The sequence below is a fragment of the Rhopilema esculentum genome, unplaced genomic scaffold (genome assembly GCF_057945365.1).
Source record: "Rhopilema esculentum isolate cy_ngs unplaced genomic scaffold, ASM5794536v1 HiC_scaffold_23, whole genome shotgun sequence".
NCBI lineage: Eukaryota > Metazoa > Cnidaria > Scyphozoa > Rhizostomeae > Rhizostomatidae > Rhopilema > Rhopilema esculentum.
Window position 1 is genome coordinate 1,028,181 of NW_028300834.1, and position 26,288 is coordinate 1,054,468.

Below are 26,288 nucleotides of genomic sequence, written 5' to 3' on the forward strand. Positions count from 1 at the left end.
GCCCCGTGCAAAATTTTAAAAGCCTTTAAAATGCTCTTGATCTCAATCTTGTGTTTGAATGAAGTTAGGGGGCCTCGTAAAGTAATGAATGTCATTTTAAAAATGGAATAATGGGCGTGGTCGCAAGAATTTTCAGCTCGCTCAGCTCGCAGGGGGCCTCATGTTCTGCTTTTACCCCAGGGCTTTTGAAACTTTGGCTTGTCCTGGCTGGAGCTTTTCCCAATGCAATGATTGCGCTTAGTTTGTTGTACAATTTGCAATACAGATGTTTCTCTGGTGAAAAATGTTTCACAATGCTGAAAAGGGTAAACAAAAAAGAGTGTGAACTAAGGTCCACAAAGTGACAGTAGCGCGTTGTTTGCTTATGTTCAACGGCAGCATATTTTGATGTCCTGGGAGTTTCAAACCCCGATAAAATCATTGTTTTCAGCAGTAAAAGTTTTCAGCAGTTGGGTAGTTATATTGGGAATGTACTGAAATGCGAAATGGATACAAGTTTTTTCATGCCTTATATTTGGTTGATCATGTTTGATTATGTTTAGCCAAGTACTGTGCACGTGACAGAAATGTCTTGGTATATTTTAAAGGGCCCCAATCAACTTTGGACCCAGGGCCCAACGGGACGTAAATACGGCCCTGCTAAAGTATGCAAAGGGAAAGGTCATGGAGTAAAAACTGTTCCTTTATCAAATGTCTTACTGGAAAGTGGGGGGATATGGCCTCCTGCCCCCTTGGCCAAAACCCTGATTGAGTTGCACAGATAATAGGATGTCGGCCATTTCATCAAGATCTAGGCAAAGGTGGGGCACACTCACTGTTGTGGTGATCTTGGTGAAAACGCAATGCATTCTTACTTCAGTACAGAAATCAAGCTAGCTGTGGAATGGAGAGATACATAAAAACCACTGCATCACTGAAAGCGTCACCACAGAAACTTGATGAGTCATGTCTTTAAATAAGTTAGCACTGTTATTTACGTCAAATAGAGAATGATCGTTGAGCAATAACCAAAGATGAGCCAAAATTTGAATCGATTTGAATCTTCTCTTAGTCATTTTAATCAATTTGTCATTTCTGATGAAAACATCAAAGACAGTCTTATTGAATTCTCATTTAGTGCCTCTAGCGTTGAAATAACCAAATAAATCTTATTGTGTATGCATACCTATAAAAATATATTTTCATTATTACATAAATATATGTTTTCATTATTGCACTCAGTTTTTATAAGAACAATTTTATAAGAACAAGTCAAAAGTTGAGAGCAAATTAATAAAAAGCTGAGGCTGAGTCTCTGCAAAATGCAATTTGGAACAAAGTTTTATCTCAAAAACGAGGATTTTTAGCTATGTGTGAGTGCTTTTGGGTGATAGGGCCCAATGACTGGGCCTGCCGCTGGTCCTAGTATGGTTCTCGATGGCCCTGGTGAAATTTCATAGTGCACGATAAGACTATAAGAGCTAAGGTGGGCATGCAGATAACGGCAGTAGAGGTTTTCTAACTTTGCAACAATGCATAGCTAGTATTGTTGTACGGTGTCAAGGTCCAAACGACGAGATAATAGAAAAGAATAACCGAAAAGAATCTGTTAAACCAACGATTACGCAATGAGTATCTTTTGTTTGAAAGCAAACTGAACGAATTCGATAAATTTTTCTTTCAATTTATAACTCTCTGCAATTTCAACATAAAACATGCAACTATCCAAAACCAAAATTAATGACAGCGAGTGAAACTTTATCAGAAAACTAATTATAAATGAAATTATGCAAATTACAGCAAAGAGAGGGGATATTGTAGGATTATGTATAGGAAGGTCATCAGGTTTTGAGGTGAGGTCTGGAAGCAGATGTGCATACAAACCAAAGCGCAAAAAGGCATCGATATGAGTGAAAGTTCAAGATTTTCTCTAGTGCTTTCTCCTTGTTATAAATCGATAGAAACCCCCCACTAAAAAGCTCATTTCTTGTTTCAGAAATAAACTTTATCTGTGCCGGTGTTTAAATATCATATTGACTAGTCTTACTATTTGGCTTAGAGGCCTAAGGTACCTAAGATTAAAAATGCATGTTATGTTGAATAATGTTAATCTTTTTGTAAGTACTTACTTATTAATTACATCGAGTCAAGTGAAATGGAAAACAAATAAGCTACAGCATCTGTTACAGGCAGGGGTGTAGAGCTAGGGTAGTCCCCCTTGTTGATACCAAAAATTGGCAAATTTCTACTCTTGCTGCTTTTTTTCGCAACATTTTGTGCAAGAGCCCCACCCCCCTCACCCCCTTGTTATTTTTATAGCACTACACCACTTATTGCAGGCCTGCCGCTAGCTATTGTTTTCAAGTGGTTTTTCCAAAAGCTGTGGAAAATTAGAATGGACTATCGCTACTTTTAAATTCGTTACACTATTGACTGTGCAATGCAATGAATTTCGGATTGATCAACATTTGTATCCTTCCCCACAAAGGTTTGTTTATATTGGAATTCTGAGGATACAATGAATTTTCAAGCCTTCGGTGCTCTTGAACCTCCTTAAGTGGACTATGACGAAAGATTAATCATTGTCAGTCAATAGTGTACCTCTTATGGTACCGTTATAACAAACGCACCTCTTATGGTACCGTTTAAGGTCTTTTTAGTCTCAACAATGTAATCCTGGACAAAAATAGAATTCCTGACAAATGTGTGTTATGATTATGATTATGGTGACAGTCATCTCGGCATGTCATGTACAACACAACAACATTTCGACATCCATATAACCGCAGGCATGTGAACAATCTTCCTCTTTCACGAATCAAAGACGAACGGGTGACAGCACATCCAACACCAAAGGTGATTTTAAATTTTTTCTGTATCTGTCTAACTAATGCGTTTAAGTCTGTAGACAAGATACTTTACGCCTAAATTTATACTTTCTTTCTTTGTAGTCAGAATCATTCTTTCACATGTGAGACTTTTACATTTATTGTGTCAGGTCACGACACTCGAAACCACTTTTATTCGTTATTTGTCACTGAGATTTGAAAGCTGCTAGAGACGTTCGTGCTAATTGCCTATTGGTGATGTGACAGCAAGAGAAAAAAAACATCTTGCTTGAATTGCTGATGTCGATCTTTCGTATTGTAAGATTCGCAAGAGTAAAAGAAAAATCCGTAATTTTTCCTTGACGCTTATATCAACTAAAGTCGATACTTATGTCGGGGTTTGTTTCGAATTACATCCAGTCGATCAATCACTGTAAAAAATTTACCTATCCGGAATATTTTTGACCAATCTCATAAGCAAAACTTGTTAAAGACTTTTTTCCTGATTGGGTTCAAATCATTAAAGTCTTGAAAAAAATCGTAAAGAAAAAATATATATTTATTCATAGATGCATGAACAATAATGCTTAGCAATAATGTATTAAAAGAGGAAGTGCTCGATAAGAATTTTCTTCTTATAAGCACCGTTTTAATATTTGCCGATCCGTTAGGATGGTTTAAAAAATTTCCAATGTTGACGCTTCAGGATAAATTATTTGAAATGCTGCCTTTTCAAGGCAACAATAGAATATAAAAGACCAATGCAATATAATCTTTAACAGAGGATCGAGCGGAAGTCGTAGACTTCTTAAAGAATCCTACAGAAATTCTTCAATCTTGTGTGTTTGTAAGAGGATTATGTTGACGAAGCCGAAACTGGTCTGTGACTTCGAGTGTCCGATCTAGGCAAGGCTTGAAATATCGCACCCAATAATGAATGTTGTTGCATATTTCGGTTCACAAAACGCTCCCTTGCTACCCGTTATAGGTAAAGCAGTTTAGAATGAGCTCGGGCCCTGGGGTAAAATTAGAGACGGAAAACGCTCCAGGCAGTGGTGGCGCCAGGGGAGGGCCAGGGGGGCTACAGCCCCTCCGTCGGAAGCATCTTTCACCCCATCGGAGGAATTTTAGGTTATTATCGGAGCAAATTTGACAAAATAACGTACGAAAACTGCTCATTTTAGTCATATTAGCCCCCCTGTTGGAAGCTCCAACCCCTCTGTCGGAAGATTTCTGGCGCCACCTCTGGCTCCAGGTGCCTACCCGTGGGGTTTTCACACAGACTCTCCTCTTCCTCTTCATGCGCCATGACCAAATCAAGGCATCGCAGGCTGCATGTAGTTTCCAATTGTAATTTAAGACTTTAGTTTTCCTTTAGGATTATTTTTCAAAGTTAAGGCTTTCTGTGAGAAAATAAAGAATGCAAGGGATTGCAAGGAGAGAACGGAAAATTGTTCGACACTTCTTTCATTTGAAGAAATTTCTGAGAGGTCTAGTGCAAATTTCTGAGAGGTATCGTGAAATCGTAAACAAGCACATTATACGCAGGTCTCAAATGTGGGCGTATCCTCGGAAAGATGTTCCGTTTTCAATCGGAAGACACTCGATGGGCACGTGGAGCGAATCCTTCACGTGTTCACACTAAAGCAGGGCTGAATCTCAGCTGTCATCATGTAACCAGCAAATAGTTATTTCGACAACCGTTACTCTGCGGGAAACAAACTTGGGCCACCACTCGAGAAAACTTTATTCGAGCTAGGTTTCTTATTTACTGGTTTTTCTGAGGGACACTATCTTGAATTTTCCAGTGATTATCTTAAAATACGGAGGGGGTGGGGGGGTGGGTAATCCTATTATGGCCTAATAGAAGGTGTTCCAGTCAGGGTCAAAGAGGGCCAAAGCTAAAGTTTTTAAAAAATTACCCTCAAATGGTAGTCTTTTAATGATAACCCTCAAATTGTAGAATAAGAACCGAAATTATGTCCTTGGTAGCATCCATTTCTTTGTGCTCGATTTTGTTAATTTTCTATAATAAATCGCAAAATAAACTAAGTGGTAGTATTATTATTATCGAAACTGGACTATTTTGTACGAGGGGCAATTCACTCTTGCAAATAGCGTACGGGATTTTCCCTAAAACAAAAGGATTTCTGGGGATTTTCAGTTAAAACAATAGGATTTTCACGAAAGGTGTACGAGATTTTCTTGGAGTGATTTACCCCTCGATTTTGTAGCCATTTTGTAAGACCCTCAAATCGACTGGACTCTGCCAGGCCCTGATGGGAAACCCCGGTAAAAGTTCTCTTGACCTCAAACCAGGTTCTTTGCTATTCTATGGGCGCGGGGATTTTCGGTTTCCTCCCGTTGCCGAAATTAATCTGCGAACGTTTGCGGTCATAAGGGGTTTTTACCCTTCATTTAGCATTCCCAGTAATATTATCGAGCCTGTCTAACATACGTATTAACCTTTCCATTAGCCAGACAAAGAAACATTGCTTACCATAAATCCTCGAATTGCCCTCCCCCCCTTAAAAAAGCCCCCACCCTAGTGCTACAAATTATCAATAACCCCCTCCACCTCGAATAAGTGCCCACTGCTACCGTTAATTCTCGAATTGGACCCCTTCGTTTAATGATTTTTGCCGTCTGAGGTTGCCTATTGCGTTTTATTAAATTACCATAACAAATTCATCTTTTGGTAGTAATTAATTGAATGCTCGAAAAGAAATTCCTACTAAAATAAACGAGGTCTTTGAATAATGTCTTCTTAATGTCTAAAATAAGTCAATAAGCCCCCCTCGTTTAAGCCCCTCCTCCCTCGTATAAGCCCCCCCCCCTCGAATAAGCCCCCATCCAAAAATATAAAAATAGATCAGCCGCCAGGGAGTTAATTCGAGGATTTACGGTATTTAAGTCCATGTGCTTTTTCCCCAGAACAGCGTGTGGAATCATCCGGTACCCAAACTGTCTTACGTCAGCTATAGGGCTGGTTAGACGGATTTTGTAATCTTAGTTCACTGGGATTAATAACAAACTTTCTTTCATACTTTTTTAAATATTTACCACACAACCGCAAGAAAGAGGAGTTTTTGTCTGAAGCATCGTGAATAAGTTTTATTGATTCGAAAATTGATAAATTCATTAGAAACTCTATCTAGTGAAGCTATGTTATTGTTAGGACAGCAACCAACTCTTAACGAAAATCACTTTACATCAATCAGTTTATATCAGTAAGGGCGAAATACTTATCGGTAAGACTTGTTATATCTGTTGTGGAACGAGGGTCGTAATTACAGGCCCTTCCCAATCGGTAGATTTTTTAGCTCTTGGCACTGAATGTCACTGATAGTTTAATTTCTTTTGAGCTTCGTTTCAGATGATTCGAAATTAAAGGATTATTTTACAAAATTTTGAATTCTGATCATCGCTAGTTTCTCTGTTATTAAAATCTTTCTGATACACTATCACTCAGAGCTTTTGGACCTCAACGACGCAGCTCTTTAGTTGCAGCCCGGCTTGACTGATCGTACGACAAACAGCAGATATCGAACGATTTCCTTGTCGAGACACAGTCTGGTGGTCTGGTTCTATATCTTACGTCACGATCTAGTTTACCGTTAGTTTTGCCGCCCCTTTCATGCACGCAATTTCCCTACAGAACAAAGCGCCAAAGCTTATTACATAGATCGAAGTTTTTATTTGCATAATCTCTAGATAAGCAATAGCGGAAGTCATCAAAGTACTTACGTGCAAAATTCCATATTTCCGACCCAATTTCACCATGTACAGACGGTTTGCGACTGTACCCCATCCCCATGCAAATGCACTCGATTTAGTCCTCAGGAGTGTTCCTTCTTTTCCGGACAATATCTTCAACCTTCAGAGGATACAAAGAAAACAAGAAAAGTTGAAACTCAATTTCCTTTTTTCTTGAATCGTAACCAAAGACCGCAGAACAAATTACGGATAGAGGGGCTAAACATTCTAAAAGCTAATGCCAGGCGATTTTGGTATGGTTTTGAATACATTTTGGAAATGATTGGGGGCATTGTCCCCTCAACTCCCTTCTGCCTTTGCATTTCTATCTTGGTTCAACCGAGTGGCAATTCACTCTTGCAAATAGCGTACGAGATTTTCCCTAAAACAAAAGGATTTTCGAGAATTATTTAGATAAAACAATAGGATTTCCACCAAAGGTGTACGAGATTTCCTTGGAGTGATTTGCCTCTCGGGTTCAACTAACTAGCGGTCTTTGAACTTCAGCTTGCAACCGCCATGCTTTCCAGCTTTCGCTTTCTCCTTCATGTGGAAAAATGGCAGGACAAAAATAACTTTTCAACAACATCCTAGGTGTAGTTTCAGGCTCATATTGTATATTATTATTTTTGCACATGCAAAATTTTCTTTTTTCTTATATTTTCTATGCAGTTACATGATTGTGGTTGTGTTTTTCTTCAATTAATATCAAGCTCTATACTTGATTATGAAAGCGAGACGGTCCTATGACGTTGCACATGGAAAATCTTTATAAGCGTTTTTGTCACCTTGCAGTTGAAGTTTAGTAGAACGAGTTGACAGCGATGCTAAATTTAGCAATTTGCAATAAGGTTGACCATAATTTCATCATTTAGACCTGATAAGTTAAGCCAAAATGGTATGTTGAAAACTGCAAAAGTAAAGCGGGTCTCAAATTGCCACTATCTAGACTTCTGAGATGACTGCAAAATATGGTATCATATCATACGATCATCACGTGAAGTCAAGGAATACATATCTCAATTGTAAATTGAGAGTGGAGAGAAGCAGTTCCTCGAGGGCTGTGCGATGGGGTTTTGAAAGGGGATTGCAGAGCTTTCAGGAAATATTAATCTTGGCATTTCTAATCTAGTTTGATTAATCCCACTAACAGTGAATATCTTTCAGCAACCGCTCATTCGGTATATTTGCCGCAAGTTCTTTTGCACAACCCTCAACTAGAGAAACATCTAATTAGCATTGTTATTCAATTCCAGGTTCATTGTAAAATATACTAGTCTAACATATTTTTTATTGCTTTCTTGAAGCCCGAAGATGAAGACCATTATCATTTTGTCAACCCTGTATTGCTTATGCTCTGGCATGTTCGTCCAAGGTATGCTTTTAAGAAATACGTTATGCACTGATCTGTTTGTGACCAATAAGTAACTCAGTGAAAATTAAGTTTAATTGGGAAAGGTTTCTCTAACTTCAACGCCTGTACAAATTCTGGGAAAATTTTTTTGTCCGCAGTTGATGTTGTGAAATATAGTTGTTGGTTGGGCTCTTGGTTTTTTGTCTACCACGGGAATTTTTCATGTAGCCATATTGTCTTAAAAGTTTGTAAAGCCAAAGGGCTGTTATTGTTACCCAGAAATCTTTTTAGGGCTCTTTGCCAGATGGTTTTAACAATTCGAGAACCATTTGTTGCTTTAAGCAGCCCACAGAAAGTAAGGAAAAAATATGATGTGCAATTTTCATCAATATATTATTTGACAGCAACCAACTTAATCCATCTGGTTCAATCGAAATGTTCTTGGCAGTATATGCTTTTCTGTAACATTAGTGTGGTTTTACATTCATAGAGCTGTTACCAAAAAATACGAAAAAAGGGTCCCAGGGTTTCCTTTTCTCCAATTTTTCACAATCGCGAGTTTCCCTGTTAATTATTATAAAGGCCCTTCGTTTTTCATGAAGACTGTTATCAGCAACTGCCCCCTAACCCCCGTACAACTGCAGCCACTGCTACTGCTCTAACTTACATGAGTCCCTAATTAAAACTTTACAGGTACTGATACCTGCACAACACCGTACCCCTCCATCCTACGTCCCCGTTAACTGCATTGACTGCTATCCCGTGCCTCTTCTGGGATGACACTAATTAATGGCAAAAGTTTCCCATATTTATATTTCTTATGTTATGTTCTCACATTGCTCTTATTCTTTGCAAATTGACCTTTTTTATGTTCTGAGTCTATTCGTTTATCAACCATTCAACATAAGACTCGAGATGCTGCCCATGCTTCAGAGCCTTTAGTAAATTAAAGAATCTTCCCTTTTTCAGCCCAGAAACCTGGTGATGCCGAATGCTGCCCACTCAGTGGCACATGGGTATCTGAACGTGGTGTAACTGTCGAACTGGAACACAATGCCGATGGGACACTGACTGGTACATATTTGGACTTGAGCGAAGCTTCCCCTGATAGTAAAACCCAGCCGTTGCATGGCCAAGCGGGAAAAGGAAAACCATCAACATTTGGTTTTGTCGTTTCTATGAAGGTAACAGCAAATAAAAAATCAAGTTTTATCGAACTACTTTGGCCTATAAATGACTAAGTGCATGACTTGGTCAGCAAATAATCACTCGCACTGAAAATCTGAGCACACCAAAGATGGCAAAGTCGTAAAATGTTTTTGTATATGACATTTTGTATGCTATTTGTGTTAGCTAGGCAAGTGGGAGAGCGATCTAAAATGTCTATTTAAGGAAGGGTTTTAAACAGTTGGGAAACAACCAAAAATTACATCTGTCTAAGGCAGTTTTGCTAGAAGGACAGGCACATTTTCTTTTATAAGAATTAAGTGAAGAAAGCAATTGAAGCTCAAAACGGTTAAAGAATAAACCAGGAATAACAGCCAGCCTCAAACTTCGTCAACATTATTTATATGAGCATTCTCAAAATTTTGAGCTTTCCTTAATAGACTGGAAACATTGAAAGGCTTCCTTTCTTTTTCCCTTTTCTTGACGAATATACCCATCGTTTCCTTTAGGTTAAGAATGATTTTAGAAATAAATTTAGGCCTATACGCTCATTTTATTTATCAGAAACAGGTTATAAGAAACGGCAGGCTCAATTTTTCGAAAGTTAAGAAACAGCCCTACCCAAATTGAACAAAGCTAAAAAAACTTCAATTTGCAGTTTCAATTTTCCGAATTTACACTCGAAATAGTTTTGACATCACTGTATATTGCAATACTACCAGCACTGGACCCTAGTTTCTTATAAAAAAAGATACGCGTAGTTTAAATTCTTATGAATGTCGTGAGGTCCAAAATTCGTAGATTATTACAAGGTGCGATATGTTAAAGTTTCACGAGAATCAGCCAACATAATCTGCAATAGGGTCACTGAAGAAATCTAAAGCCTGCCGGGCAAACACATTTGCCGCCGGCAATTATCCAGATTAAGGGCCTGTGATAAAGAAAAGCCAAAAATTTTGAATGTATTAAAAATTCTTAGCAAGATTTGGTTTCACGATAAACAGCGTTGCAAGAAAAATTGTTGACCACTGGAATGTAGAGTAGACGTACAAACAGTGGTAGCTTTGCCTATCGGGGAGCTGGGAACAGGGGCGTACTCTTGGCTCACCAAAGAATATAACAGTCAATTAAAGATCATCTAGGTTAATGTTTCACCCTTCGAAGAAAGGTCTTGACTTGTCTGCCAATGGTCGTTGGGACAGTTCTGAGAACCTATAAAATTATAAATTTCATACGACCCAGATATGTTGTGAACGACACATGAGTAATTTTGTTTTTAGGACGGATCGACGAAAGTCTGGACTGGACAATACCAGTTTTGCAAAGGAGAAGCCACACTGCTCTCCAGATGGATGATGACGTCAGTGACGACGACCTGTGCAAATGACTGGAAGGGCCACTTCAACGGCGAAGACAGATTTGTGCGAAAAACATCGAGTAAACATAGTTCCAAGCTTGGTCACTACATAAGGAGAATGTTTAAGAAAATTATCCGAAACCAGCAGTCATTGAAGCATTGAAAACACCCACCGCATCCAACATCACTTCAAATTTCACCAATTTACATAAAGCGTGCTACTGAAATTTTTTAGCAAGCCATACCAAGAAGACGAAAGACAAAGGAACGTTAAAAAAAATTGACAAGGAAAGGGGCGAACTGAATGAAAAGATTGTAGAAAAAACCTTTTAGACATAGTTCTTATATTTTAAGGGTAGAAAGAATTATTTTAAAAGCCTTTGTGACGTACTTAGGTTCTTAGAATTTGGTCCTTCGAAAACATATGGAGTTGAGGTTCCCAATTGCAAATTACCTTAAGTAAGGGCAGATTTAATGTTCATGTTAACACATAAGCTTCACCTCCAAAAACGACGAATTTTGCACATGGAAAAAGTTCGACTCCATTTTGAAATGACTTGAAAAAACTCCAGAATAATTTCAATTCAATACCGCTTGAATTTCTCAAGAATCTATCTCCTCGACTTTTTTCGGTTGCTGGTTTGAATAGCAGCCCCCCTTTCCCCTGGTCATATTTTATTTGGTAACCTGTTCGCTAAGATCATATTGTAACCTACACTAGATTGGTATAGGCTAGGCCGAAGTAAATTTCAGTAGCGAAACCCCATCATTGCACCGTTTTAGATATAGTTGAACAAAGTTTGCCAGACAATTGCTGTGTACAGACGTTAGAAGCAGATACAGGGTTCTCAGGAAGAGTTGTATTTTAAAAAGGCTTAAATTAATTTTACTAATATTCATATGTTACCGGACAGTGTCAGTATGATTGATTATAAATAATGTTTTTATTTTATTTGGGGAAAGTTGCTGCGAAGATTGAGCTCTTGTATTGTAAACATAGATAGGCTGAATTATCTGGATGTAAGCACAGTAATAAATTATTTGTGAAAGCTATTCAAGTACAAACTTGTCATTTTTTACCTCAATCACTCCAGCTTAGTCTCAAATAAAATTTCCACTTGTATTGCCACGCCAGTTTATCGTATGTTCGAAAAATTTCAGGTGATCACAGATTTTAAAAACACCTTTTGAGGGAAAACGCTGAGGCGCCACGCCCAAGTTGAAGGGTGTCCTTTCAAATGGAAAACAATGCGTTTTCAACGATTTACTATTTACCTACCCTTGCTGCTTCAGTGAACAAGTAGAAAGGTGGTGAACATTAAATTGCCATATTAATTCTCAAAAGGTTAAACTCCAGCGTCAAACTATTGTCTCAAAACGTAGCACTGATGATAATACTACCAAAACAGGGACAAGAGTCTAGAAAAATCCTTAACCTTCCTCCGGCCAAAATTTTTCCGTGGCTAGGGAGAAGCTATAAATGGTCATAAGGGGTGACAGATGCTATAAATAGAGACAAAATTATGTGTTTAGGTTGATAGTAAATATCGCTTACGATAAAACTTTGCTAGAATAACAGTTGAAACATTACAGATTAAGAATAATTCTTTTAAATGTCGAATAATAAAATCGATATAAACATGCTATAATATAAATTAAAAAAAACAAAACCACGGAACACGAAAAGCTTTCCCTTTCAGTATTCTTTTGGCGGTAAAAGGACGTGGCCTAAAATTTTTGTCTTGCCGTGTTTTCTGGACTCTGGCAGGGACGCTGGAATAGATTTTGGGGCGGGAAGGGGGCTCTAGAACAATTGATAAACTATAGTAGTTTCTCTGCCATTGATGCCACAACATTATTATCACGCCTCAGCAAAAAGTGAGGGGCTACAGCCCGTCCCTGGTTCCCACGTGCCTGCAAAGATATCGTCGTCTGCGCCAACCATTTTCTCTGGATTTAGCCTCTGTCTACTAAACGCATGCTTATCTACGGTCATTTTTGGAGACATGGCCGAAGATGAGATGTACATTCCTGGGTTTCACTCTTGTAGTTTTTCAAAGAACCTTTTGGTTAAGAGTTTTTGTTGTCTGAAGGAAGTTCTTATCATATTTTTGCTTTGAATTCATAAGCCGAACTAAAGCCCCGGCAAAACGACTGGACATTTTCACTGAACATGCACTGGACAAATGTCCAGCGTAAATGTTGCGTCGTTTTGCCACCTTGTCCAGTCTTGTTCAGCGATGTTGAGTGTTGTTCAGTCGATTTTGAAGGAAGTCAAAAATGTTCAGTGGACAGGATTAAAATTCTTTTGTTCGTAGATGTTGTAGAGAAATGTTCAGTCGTTTTGCCACTCTACTGAACATTGTCCAGTTCGCGCACGCGCAATGAATGTAATGGATAGGATTTGGCGCGAATTTATTTCCATTATTCAAATCTTTAACAAACTTTCCTAGTCAACACCGCGAATGAAATGGAAAAAACGTGAAAATTCAATTCGACCAATACCAGAAAAAAGCATTTCATTAGTAACGACGAGTCTTCCGATCAGATTAGCTTTAGTTCCGATAAGGAAAGCGATGTCAGAGAGCAGGAGTACGGTGATTTTGATAAACCTAGCTGTCCTAGCCACTTGTCAATAATACACTCTAATTCATACGATAACACGGTAAGGGCTATGAAAAGTGTATTTTCAAAGGTAAAGAGATGCCCTGTTGCCAGTTTCCCCACCCGCATTCTTCAACAGGGAAAAAGTTCACTGGACAATGTTCAGTCGTTTTGCCACCACCAATATTTTTTTGATGTCCATACTCTAAACAAGTGAGCAATGTCCAGTGTGTGACCAGCGCAAATGTCCAGTCGTTTTGCCGGGGCTTAAGTCAACGCCATCTAGGTATTTTCGTTCACTGACCTTATTACCTTCGAAGCCCTAGCTTTTATTGTTTGAGAGAACTGTCCGCTCTCGAAAATTTCGTACACTGAAGGCATCTTTTGGTGCTGTTCAAAAATCACGTGACAGTAGATTGGGGCGGTGGGTGATCCTTGATTCACGATGAAGAACACGGCTGGTGATGAAAAACATGGCAGAACAGGGAAAGTACGACCTCAAAGAATAGCAGTCCACCGCCAAAGAGAATTCAGGGTCGAAGGGGGAAGGGGTGACGAGGGGAGCATGGTCCCAACTCTTTTGCAAAACAGTAGAGCTTTTTTGCAAAACAGTAGAGCTTTTTTTGCAAAACAGTAGAGCAAAATCTTTTGTTGTGGGTGCTAAAATTTTCCTTGCCCCTCCCCCCTTTCCAACCTGTGTCGGAGCCCATGGAATTGCTTTGTACGATGGTGTTTCCAGAGCCCGAATGGCATGCTATCGATGACGTCGACTTTGATGATGAGGAAGGTGGTATTCCAGAAATTGTCCATAAAAGTGGAACCCCTGAATTGGATGATATAAAACAAATTTGGAAAAGTGGTTCAAAAAAGGAAATTTTAGTGTGGCATAATCATTGAATATCCCCTTATATGTGACAGAAAAATGGACCACGCAGGGGTAATGTCTTTCAAACATACGTACTGAGCAGCAACTCAGTACAAGCAAGCCACCATAACATTTTTGAGAATGGACAATCTTCTGAGGGGGACAGCTTCTGACGAGGAAAAAAAAATTCATTCTGAAACTTGACACCTTTCTCATCACGCAAGACCTTTACCGTTGTTAGGCCAAAATCCAAACAGAACAGGGCATAGTGATAGGAATCAGCTCACGCATATTTCCAAATAGCGCAGAAAAGCAGAAACATTGTTTCACCTAAATGTTACTCAGGAAAAGCCTTCATAAACGACAGAAAGCTTGATCAGCCCCTATTCATTGAAATGGTCTTGAGCATGTAAGATTTTTAATGATTTTAATGAAATCTTAAACAAAAATGAGTGTTTTGGCGAAGAATCAATAATGGTTAACTCGAAACTGGTGATGCAGTAAACTTGAACCTTCCATAGGCAAAACTTGAAGGTTTTAGGAAAAGCATTTGATTCCAACGGACAACCTCTCGAAACTTGACACCTTCAAACAATGGACACTTCCCGATATGGACAACTCCCAATAACGGACACCCAACAATAACTTAAACCCCTCAGTTATGGATAACATCAAACGGCGGGCAGTTAAAAGACAATGTATCATGACTTTCTGCAATTCTTTAACTAGGCAAGCAACTTACAACAGACAGACACCTTTCAACAAAAGAAGCATTTACTCTAGAAGAAAATCAATGAATAATTTAACAATAACGATTGCAGCTTCAAACTTATCCTGTTATTATCATTCATAATTCTCCATGTAGTTAAACTCAATTTAGAAATACCGATTAAACCAATATATTTAGGGTCCAAAATAACAATAAATTAAATTTCCACAAACTAAGCAAAAATCAATCTGCAGCACAAATGAAAGCTTAGCAAAAAAACTTTCGCCGTATCTTTACAGGCAAACATTGGCAGATTGCAAACTTCCTGAAATTCTCTACCCCCCACCCTATAAGTGTGTGGAAGGGTAGATAATTATTATTTCCCACGCATTCTCAGTGTACTGCTTGGCAGAGCTAAAAGCTAGCTGATTAAGATTGTTGAGAGAGTTGCGAGGTGTAGAAGTCCAATGTTACGCCGATGTAGAAGCCGATGTATAATTAAAAGTTAAATTTCAAAGACAGTGCTTACTCTTAGTGTGAAATAGCTGATGTTTTTCAAATTACTCTACCACAAGTGCTATGAAATAGACTATTGCCTGAATGTCATTAATTGCCCGAAGCGCAAAGGGCTACGAAGTTTCATCCAAAACTATCCAGATGTAGGGCTGAGATGATTTGCTTGACATGAGAGACCAAGATGGTTTATCTTTTCAGTGATAGTAGAATATGATTTAGAAAAATATACCGAAAGAAAAAATGAGCCAGTGACACAACAACGGCAGGCTTCGAACCAGTGACTCTTCACGGGTCATTTATATCTATCCAATTAAGCTTTCGTCTTCAAGGATTCTAACTGAAAGTTTGATCATCGGTATCAGCTAAAGATAACAAGAAGGCAGCAATCTTTAATCTATGTGAATCTGTAATCTATTTAATATTTAATCTTTATTCATTCATGAAACCAACTCCTTTTTTCAATAGAGAAGGAAAGGGATGCAACTGAGCTTTGTTCCATCCTCATTGGGCCAGGACATTGAATTATGGACAAATTTGCCAATACCGTCAATATTGTCAAAACAGGCAAATGACGTAGTCATTCAATAACAGATGGTCTCAACATTTTATGGTATATACAAAAGTACGTATGCTCTATGCATAATTTATATAGATTTTAATAAAAGCTTTGCACACATATTGTTACATTACATACATTTCCAAACAGCTCGTGGCAAAGCGTATGATGAAAAACCTGTCAGTTTGTTATGTCCAAAAGTTTATCAATCGACCGAATCCTCTTTCAAAGACCAAAGCTGTTCACCACCTGGAAATAGAGAAAACCATGTAATTTACTAGTTAACTTCAAACATCATACAGTTCAGTGTACTTCTAAGGGTGATCAAAAGCCAGCCCTAAATTTTGAATTACTAGTTAAGACAACTTGGGTTACGGAACCTTTTTCCTAAAAAGGTTATAATTAATTCTTTATGCCTCTTCAAAGCTTCATGCGTGAAAAATAATGAAAATGCGTGTAATTTATTCGTGTTTTAGTAGAATAAAAAAGTAAGATGACAGATTGTATGACATTGCTGTATAAGAGAATTTAAGGGTGGCTTGAGCTAGCTTTGGCACAATTTTACAAGAAAAAATGCAATAATATCAACAGTCGCAACTTTTGCTACACCACTAATGAAAACAATAAAGGCAAAATTATATATTGTGAAATTCAGGAGAAGGAAACTGCTACCTGCTCACTCCAGGGTAAATCTAAATTTAGGCGATTGGGAAGGAAGTCTAGAACTTTGACAAAGCAATAAGTTTTCAATGAAAACATTAGCTGCTAAGTTTGTTATCTAATGGACAGCATCTCAGCAGAAGTATGACCGTAGAAAAAGGCAGAAAGGTCCAATTCAAATTTATATCTTGACAAATACAATATACGATTCTATTCGATGAGCAAATTATCTTGGAAGGGGGAGGGGGCTCTCTTTCTTCCTAAATAAAAGGCTTCGGCCGCAAATCTTTAGACAGAGCAATGCCAAAATGAAAATAAGGTCCGAATCTCAGATACAAGGCATAAGAACGTTAACAGTTCAGAACCTGTTAATGGAAACTCTTAAAATATACGATTTCTAATCTGCAACCTAGCTCGATTCTAAGTGAGAAGATTTGTCCTTGGCGAGAGATTTATCTGGGGTCATGTTCATGGGAATGAATAACCCCTATTTGTGTTTATGAAAGGAGTTACAAAGAAGCAAAGGGAATCCACGGCCGACTTTCACTTGTTAGACTCCAGAAGGTCTTTGGTGTTGATCAGCTGCTTTGATAATAGCTCATCAACGTGAATAGCAAAGTTTCAATGACTTGATTCTGACTAAATGGCGACAATGATTGCTTTGATCAGACCTTTCAAGTATTGTAAACCTGATCAGTCAAACCTTATATTGAGCAAGTTCTCTTATCCTTTTAATTAGCTAAACTTTCGATTTTCATCAATATTAAACTGCAAGGACTTTAACAAAGAATAAAAAACGAAGAATCTCCTCGGCTGAATTAATAATGATACTAATTTACTTTTAGGCTATTCCTATATAATCTTTTAACAAAGAGCCAGCAATGAAAAAATATTGTTTAAAAAGTCTTCGCTCGATGCCGTATAAGCAGAGTTGTACACGCTTCTGGTGTGAAGACTAGAGCCAGTAAATAGAGGTTGGCTGTTCTTAATTTGTTATTGCGCCTGGATCGTCCTTGAGTTACCAATAAATTATATTATCCTTCCATAGATCTATAATAAGAAATTTCTCACAGATAAATACTTTTAGAAACAATTCACAAAACATTTAAATAAAAAATCTTTAGATGCAAACAATTGAAATGCGTATGCAAACAAAAGTTCTTGAAACTGCCATATTACAGCACCTTGGCCTAAGCCTTTAATAAATTTTTCTTATTATTTGCCATTTTTGAGGGCTTGTGTTCTTACCAAATTTTTCTTATAAAGATAGTGCACTCATTATGCGTCTCATTTTTTCCATATAATAAACCCTATTATTTGATGATTCATAAATTCTGACTGTTCAAAGGCGAGGGGTCAATCACTCCATGCGAATCACTTGTCCTTTTGCTGGAAATCGTGTTCTTTTATCTGAAAATCCTTGGAAATTCTTTTGTTTTCGTGGAATCCTCGTACGTTTTTTACAAGAGTGAAAAGATTCAGTGTTCACAGTGGGTGGTGTACTGCACATGACCTTTTAAACATACTTACCCCACCCTCTATTACCATTCCATTAGTAAGACAAAACTAAACTTTCACAAAAAAATAATGCCTTGCCCCTGGTTGGAGTCCCTTTGTCAAAAAAATTAAATGTTTAGTGGGAATGACGCAGGTCAATCACAAATAGATTAGGTATTGCTGACATTATAAGGATTAACATCAATTAGGTTTATGTTACCTTATGTTCTGCCTTATCAATAGATATTATTCAATTCATTGGCTAAGTCACTTTCTCCATACGTTTAGTCCATGTTAATCCAATCGATCAAATATTCTCAAGTTTCTCATACGATTGATGGTCTTCTAATCTCGAAGAATATACCTAACATCAAGAGCTTACTTTCCTTGATTTGACAGCAATCTGCAGATTCAATCACGCACTTAAGTTTTGCTTCTAATTTTTTCTTTCTTGTCAAATTTTAACCAGATTAATTTTTCGCAAATGAATACCAAAAAAATTTCAGATAACCTCTTAGTCTGTTGAATTACATACTGGAAGGTCCTGAAGCATAAAACTAGAGAAACCAAAATCGAAGTTCTTTCTAGCAATCCTGTGTGGCGAATTAACAAAGCAGATTTATAAGAGCTAAGAAACGGAATCTTGAATGCAACACCAGCTGGGGATAAGACATTACCGAACGACAGGTGATTAAGCTCGGTCTCATCTAGAATTTTGACCCCTATCTGGATGCAAAATAACCCGAACTCTTTTAAGCTTTTTGGTAGTTTATGTTCAACGAATCCTTGAAACTGTTTTGAAGATATGATCACATATATCTATCAATTTAATTGATGAAGATAACCTCACTCAACCATAATTTTAAGCAAAATTAGGTTGCCAGGTTTGTTAGTGTTTTGTCTCCAAATTAGGTTTGGCTTTATTCACTTGCAAAAAATTCTAAATCTGCAAGAACGAGTAGACTAGGCTGGGGGCAAGTTTTGTTTCTTAGGCTAGAAGTAGCTGGTTGTCTTGCTCTATATCCCCATTTTTCGATTGTCTACCCGACGTAGCTAGGATCATACCGGTATGTGGAACTCTGTAAATAACATAACTCTCTTAAGATGGTAACAATGCAATCCTTTTGAACCGATGAAAAAAATCTCATATTACAGCATGCTCCTACCAGCCAATATTACTTTTCCACCTGGTAAGGCGTCCTAGCGTTAACCTTTATTAAAACTACCCCTTGTTTTTAAAGAAATCGTTCAATAAGAACATTAACCTCAAAATTGATCAACATTTAAGAACCAAAAAAGACTGAGCCACTTTAAAATGTAATTTTGAACAATGTGGTGAACCTCTTTAAAAATCTGAAAAACGAGAAGTTTTTGCCATCTAGGGGTGCCATTTTCAGTAATTTTAAAAGTCAGTAAATAAAGGATGTCTCGCTCATTTTCTTGTCGAAAAAGACCTGAACGCCCCCCCCCCAAACCCAACTTACAGCACACTAGCTAGCAATCAAACTGTTTATACCCCCGAAAATCAAAAACACTCGTTGTGTTATCGTCCTGTTTTGTTTAATGTCTGAATGCGGCAATACCTTAATTGTGTTGAGAATATTTTTCTTTTTCTTCTTGTTATTCTTAATTGTAAATGACCGTACCGGTGATGAAGAAGGGAAAAATTTCAGTTATAGCTGCCCTATGCTTGCGGCCTTAATTTTTGATTTTTCATTAAATTCCATAAATTTTTCATAAATACTCAGCTTGCTTTATCCCGAGTATAGTCATTCATCGTATCCGAGTTGTAAAGCAGATATTTCTTTCAGAGTATAGTTTTGTAAAATGTCTGTTTTGTAACTGAATTGATTTACAAAAAAATCAAAAACAAATTAAGAACAATCAAGCCTCAGATTTTCGAAACAATTAAGAATAGTCAGCCTGAACTTCAATTTGCTGGTTCCTATATATCTACCACCGTTGTATTGACGATAATTTAGCATCATAAAAACCATCTTTCGAGCTTTCAAAATTTCGTAAAGATCAATCTAGCGTTAGCCAGAAATTAAAAATACATCATGTAACATACATCATAGAGACACAGTGTCTTTTACAAGACCAACAGATATTTAAAGATTAAGGACACTTTCTGGGTTGGGCTGGAATTCACAGTTGGAGTAGCCTGAACTCCACATATTTTGGACAAAAAGTAATATTGGTACAATCAATGCTACACACGGTATCGCAAAACATATTCTGCTGCATCTTTTCAGAAAAACTTTGAATTCAAAGACGCTTTCTAAGTTGTATAAAGCTCATAGTTGTTGCTCAAAGAGATATAGCAAGCTTACTGAAAAAGCTCGTGGTTTCACACCTCTGATGTAGCGCACAATACAAAATCGGTTTTCTCAAAAATATAGCAACCCTCCAAAACAACTGTTCCGATATTAAAAACTTTCAAAAACTGACCTAGAGTTCAAACCAGAAGGTATGCCACCTCCCACCATTTTAATCCGTTTGATACTATCTAAACTGATAAGGCTACGTCTTAAATTTGCTCATTTCTAGCCACGGTAAGAATGGGCATGGTTGTTTAAAGCAAGAGAGGAGAATTTAAAGGATAAATTTTCTAAAATTTTATCTGCCATTTCACTTTCAATGATAAAAAAAGAAGGCCACTTACAAAGGCTGTCATGATTTCTATTTTGTGGGCATCCAAGGAAAAAAGTTTTAAGCATGCAGACTTTTTTACGTTAAAAACTTAAAATGGTATTAATATTGTTAATATACATTGTGACACACGAGTTTATTCTAGCTTCAGGTCAATTCCGGTCAAAAAACCTCATGATCCGTAGATCCGTACAAGCAATTTCCAAAATTCAATACAGAAAAGGTAAACTACAATGAATAAAGGTAGAAACCTACCGGTAAGCTAACGATCATCCTCCGTGTAGTAGTGGTCATTATAAGTTGGTGCGTTCAAGGAATTCAGTGATATCTGGCCTGCAGATAGCGTCTACGGAAAATAAACAAGGCAATATTACACCTAAAGATGACGTCATCTTCGCATCTTTAGTGCCTTCTACTAGAACTCCTACTTTTGTAACATAATAGCAAAATGGTAGCAAGAGCGAACCATTCATAGGTACGTATAACTTTTGGAAAAGATTTAGTGATAAGTATAGATATATAGATCGTAAGTACAGGGAACTATGGGTATAATTCTCTTGAAATGTTTTTCAACAGCAATGACTCCAGCTTCTAATTCTTGATCTTGCTCTTCTAAATTCCAATAAGAAATTCTTAATTTAGCACATTCTTACATATATACGGCCATTCTCAGTCAAGTATCCAAATTTTCTCACAAAAACCCAGAATTCTGAACTGATATTTGCTCTCCAAATTGCGCATATTAATCACTGTGAACTCAAAGAGATTCTTAGAAGGCAAGGATCTAGAAGCCTTTCTTTCATTGATGAATTGCACATCATGGAATATTAGCAAGAAATATATTCGATTTTCTGCTTCGTTACTTGAGACGATCGATTTAAACTTGAAAACAACTTTCGATTCAAAACAAACAGGCCGACAGTGATCAGAAAGTGCAAAATTAGAAAGCCAAATTAAGACAAATCCATATCATATAAAGGGAAATATTCAGTTATACCTTGGGTGTGACCGTTCTCTCGCCATCTGTAAAAAAGTAAAAGGTAGTCTAGGATTCTGAAAAAGTTTTGACAAGACAAAAATAATGCTCAACATCCTATTTAAAAGTACGTTAGAAATTTTTCTTGACTTACAATTGGACTTCTTATTCTAGATGTTATATTCTAGAAAAATTCAATAGAGTGAGTTCTCATTTAAATCTTTACGCCCATTTAATAAATAACGGAAGACGCTTATATAAAACAGAACTGTATCTCAAATCTTGGGTGTTGTTATCTATCTTATGGTTGAAAATCGGCTCCAGATAGTAACCAAACATCTTGTGTCACAGACAATTGGAGTTCTGTTGCCATAGTATGTACAAAGCTCTGAACCAACGCACCGACAAAATCAATTGGTCTGCCTAGACAGCGAGGACTGGTTATGAGATAAGACGTCAGCTTTTTGGGTCGCATTTACTCAAAGGTCATTCCTGGATAAAAATTCCAACCAGACGGTGCTCAAGACACAAGCATTAAGTATGTTTGACAAGGCAAAATTAGGCGTATTAATTAAAAAATTGTAATAGTTTCACGGACAAAATTGTAACCTAAGATGTGAGAATATTAGATTGAAGCAAGTACTTCCAGTTATCTTACCATTGCTCGTAGGGGTTTCTCGCCTTACAAGTATTTCCGCTCCAGGCGAACCAGATTTAGATTTCTGACGGGAATTAAATGCAAGGATAAATTATTTTATGGAGTTCCAAAAAGGAACCTCAAGAAATACGGTTTCAAAAATTGAAAGAGCATTGAACAGACGCTCAAAACAGAGCATAAAATTGACACTCAACTAACATTTCATTGGCTGTTACCTTGTTTTCAAAGGTAGTTTTACGAGACAGAGAAGTTGAGCTTACTAAGCGCGGCCCTTATTCTTCAACTCGATGTAACCACAACTCGTGGTTCCCATCCTTGGAATTACAGAGAGCTGGTGACTCTTTTAATTCCAGGTGAAAGTTTGATGATGGCATATACTCGAACCCTATACCCTTGGGACTGTAGTTCGGAGACCTCATCGCAACTTACATTTAAGTCCTTACAGTGCTATGTCACAAAAGGTACAAGTCCTGTAGGCTTTTGAAACTTGAGAGAAAAGAGAAGGACTTTTCCTCAATAAAGAAATGACCTTACAGCATGAATACTCTCTTGCTGAATTCAATAAAACCACGCCTATATGAAGAAGCAAAAGCGCATTATCGTAAAAGTTGAGCTAGTATTTGCTTCGCGTTTACAAGTGCGATCACAGTGTCGGTCATCAGTTCCATAGCCTAAAAATGTTTTAAATGTTTTTAATTCTTCAACATTCCAAAAGAAGAACTTTACCTGATGAGGATTTTATTGAAAAACCACCAACATTCATTTTTCTAAAAATATAACCTGTTACAAACTAAGGCGTAGGAGACCCCGTTCGGGCGAGATCCATACAAAGCCCCATTAAGAAATTAGGATCCGCTGCGCCCCTGGATTATCGGACATTAAATGAGGGGAAACGGACTTAAACTTGATTCTGATACGCGGTACATTTAAGGGATCTTCGGATACAGAACATCTTGCAACATAATTCCAGGCCATGTTTGTGGAACAAAAAGACGAAAAGTCCGACCTTTCGAAATATGACTCTGACGTCAATATCTTATCTCTAGCGGATTAATGCGCCTGGACGTAGAGTGTTGCAGGAGGAATTACAGAACAGACAAAGGTAAAGTGTGCTGTTAAAAATGATACTCAAATCTCAAAAGCAAACATAAAAGTGTATTGAAAAAAGAGATTTATAACCTCTTGTGGATTATGATGAATTCTTATTCAAATAACTCGAACAGAAGTGATTGATCACAGTAGGAATGCAACGAAACCTTAGAACATGGGTTATGAACAAAAGCTTGTTCGATACATGCAATTCCGTTGCAACTTGTGAAGGCAATGCAGACTGTCGTTAAAATTGTGAAAATAGCATGATCAATAATATAATAATCAAGACTTACATGGTAATAATTCCAGCTCCCTACTCGTAAGATATGCAAAACAGTTTCGGGTAAAGTGGCCGTCGAGAGGGAGCATGAAAGACAAATAAACTGGAAATGATGATCCATTTTGCAAACAATAGTGTACGAGACAATGAATTAAGTAGTACCTTCGAAATGGATTTGGCAAAGGACCTCTCTCCAATACTTTTTGAAACCGTGTGCTTCTCGTGAAGTCTTCTGAATGCTGACCTTACTTCACTGTTTCCAACACAGTGAATTAAGAATATAAACAGCCCCTAGCAAAAAGATTTAGCAATTCATTTTTATTGCTTCAAAACCAAAAATAATTAGTCAAAATTGAATAATTGTGCACTCCCATAACTATAAAATTTCATCTTTGAAAAAACAAGTCCTAAAACCGTCTCAGCTACTTACTTGCATGGAATTGAAAATGCAGAAGAGGTACTGAAATACGATGGTGGCCTCGTTTACAGCCAAAAGGCCAAACACCCAAGATAAACCAAGAATTGGCATTAGTATGACCATAGCTTTAGCTCCAGCTCTAAGAACGATAATAATAACATTGCAGAAGACAAGAAAGATAGAAGATCATGAAATACACAGGTTTAATATATATTTTTTGTAACTAACGAAATTGTGGCATCAGAGACCCTCCCATTTATCTTTGAAAGATGACTATTCCACTAGGGTCGTGGGCATCACAACCGCATCCTAAGGATAAATGATGGACTACAAAAGTAGGACACCAGTCTCTTTGAATGCGACGATCAAAAGTTTTACCACAAAGTTGTCACACCACTTGCTAGACAAAACACTTTTAGCCAGTTGTTGTTATTCTGGCTTTCATAAATTGTTTTATTGGAGCCAACTTGAGTTCTTAATAATCAATTACTGTATTTAAAAGATACCTTGCCTTAAGCCTGTTAAACGCCAAATTAAAAACCCCATGCAGGCACATAAAAAAGTTTTTTCTTGACTAGACTGTATTTCCAAAATGACTAAATCTTAGCTAATAAGTTCTAAATGGTCAGTAAATCTTAAACATTATCATTTTAAGCCACAAATGTCTAGTGTACAATAAGGGGAATAATGATTTACGTCGGCGTTATACAACAATTCATCTACTATAGAGCCCATTCCTGGTTTATTCATGGAGCAAAAGTCAGTGACACCAATCACCATCAGTACTTCTTTATGGGAAATCTTCACCTAGACGCCGTAAATACGATTCTTAAATAATATGAAGACTAATTACGCACGAGAAAGGTTTTAGTGAATTTTTTTAATAGTAAGGCCTACTTTATTTGTTGAGTAGATCTGTTTGTTTCCTGGCTGGTCTTCGAGTCAACTTGAACCGTGCTCACAGAAGACATCAAAATCTTTACAACGATGATCAGCACAATGAAGTTTATCTATTGGATAAAAAAGTAAATAGCTACATGACTTGCAACGTTTAAAAGACAGCCTTGCTTAGCATTTTTGAAAAAGACTAAATTAAGCTTTTGCAAGGCAGTCATATGAGATTATCTATATAGTCGTTCATACAATATGTTTGCAAGAAGAAAGATTAAAGGGCGTATAGGTAGATTACGGTCGATTTTCTTCATCATGGCTAAATGATTAACATCATTATCCTATTTATAAACCTGACGTCAGAAGATTAACAACGTTCAGGACAAGCCTTTCTTGCTTTTGTATGAATTCGTAAACAACAAGATAGAAATAACAAATTGAGTTAAGAGAATATGTGAGAAAGATTCCGTTAACAACTACTTTTGTTACATTTTTCATTTTTTTATTTGGCTTTTTTTAAATTTGGGTTATACTTTTAAAAGTGAGACAGTAAGAATACTTAAATCATCAAAAATGTCCTCAAGAGAAAAATATGAGTTGGAAAAATCTGGTAGCAGCTTACAATGATGACGATGATAACAGGAGCAACAAAGGCCCATATGAGCCCACCATCTAGAGAAATCCAACATCTGCCAATGAAAAATGTTACACTTACATAGCAAAAATATGGTTTTTTTATTTAAATAAGCAATAATTTACATAAAAGGTGTACAATCAGGCTTTTCAAAGTAGAACAAGATAGAGTTGCAGTAATGGTAACTTTATTCCACTACTTCTCTACGTTTGACAACAATATGTTTTTTTGAGAAAAGTCGCTTTACTACCAGGTTGAAGGTGTCTTGCTAGGATACAGTTAAATGTATCTTGAATGTGTGCGTGTGTATTGTAGCCAGTAATACCGTGACCATTATTTGCGAAATGTTGCGACGAAAGTCGATTCTATTGATTTTCTGATTATCTGTGATTTTCTATGTAGCTCCCTATTTTCCGTACAATAAATCAACTTAGAAATTCTGTATGAAATTCATGATATCACATATAAGGAAGGTTACAATTCACAGTGAACAGCGTTGAGATCTTGCTTGACTACGTTGGGAGTACCAGGTATCCATGCTGAATCATGCAATCACGCGTAAAATAATTTCCCTGAAACTCCCTGAATTTTTACTAACCATCTATTAGGAGTAAGTTCTAGTTGGCAGAGCCATCTGTATTGGAACCTCTGAATAACGGAGACATTAATCTGGTCTTGTATCGGAAACCAAGACTTTCTGCTTGTAAAAACGAAAGCATTCTTTCGAAAAATCGCTTGCAGCAGTCATTTTCGCGCAATCACACCATGCGTAATGTTGTTTCGCACGTCACGCGAGAATCTTTATTCGCGAATTCACGCATAATAAAAATTTGTTCCAC

The 26,288-nt window shown here is 37.3% G+C and overlaps 2 protein-coding genes across 9 annotated transcripts in view; one reads left to right on the forward strand and one right to left on the reverse strand.

Moving 5' to 3' along the window:
- Window positions 1-2,705: 2,705 nt before the first annotated feature.
- On the forward strand, window positions 2,706-11,506 carry LOC135690517 (uncharacterized). The gene is made up of 4 exons (XM_065208103.2): window positions 2,706-2,835; window positions 7,871-7,938; window positions 8,887-9,101; window positions 10,365-11,506. The coding sequence occupies exons 2-4, from the start codon at window positions 7,878-7,880 to the stop codon at window positions 10,602-10,604; spliced, it is 516 nt and encodes a 171-aa protein (XP_065064175.1). The 5' UTR covers window positions 2,706-2,835; window positions 7,871-7,877; the 3' UTR covers window positions 10,605-11,506.
- A 4,219-nt stretch (window positions 11,507-15,725) lies between these two features.
- The window catches only part of LOC148957521 (uncharacterized), a 73,992-nt gene continuing 63,429 nt past the window's right edge, over window positions 15,726-26,288 (reverse strand). For all 8 annotated transcript variants that reach the window (XM_089115256.1, XM_089115258.1, XM_089115257.1 and 5 more), the window contains 8 exons: window positions 25,438-25,504; window positions 24,822-24,934; window positions 23,937-24,063; window positions 23,669-23,797; window positions 22,135-22,198; window positions 21,498-21,523; window positions 20,756-20,846; window positions 15,726-15,940 (listed from right to left, as the gene is read on the reverse strand). In XM_089115256.1, the coding sequence (XP_088971382.1) occupies window positions 20,763-20,846; window positions 21,498-21,523; window positions 22,135-22,198; window positions 23,669-23,797; window positions 23,937-24,063; window positions 24,822-24,934; window positions 25,438-25,504 (610 nt within the window). In that variant the 3' untranslated portion in view covers window positions 15,726-15,940; window positions 20,756-20,762. The remainder of the gene's footprint in view (window positions 15,941-20,755; window positions 20,847-21,497; window positions 21,524-22,134; window positions 22,199-23,668; window positions 23,798-23,936; window positions 24,064-24,821; window positions 24,935-25,437; window positions 25,505-26,288) is intronic.

What these genes read in the sequence shown, in the direction of transcription:
- LOC135690517 (XM_065208103.2), top strand. Translation starts at nt 7,878, where the DNA reads ATGAAGACCATTATCATTTTGTCAACCCTGTATTGCTTATGCTCTGGC. An exon ending in CTCTGGCATGTTCGTCCAAG is followed by an intron (nt 7,939 to 8,886) that starts GTATGCTTTTAA and finishes TCCCTTTTTCAG; the next exon opens with CCCAGAAACCTGGTGATGCC. An exon ending in GTTTTGTCGTTTCTATGAAG is followed by an intron (nt 9,102 to 10,364) that starts GTAACAGCAAAT and finishes TTTTGTTTTTAG; the next exon opens with GACGGATCGACGAAAGTCTG.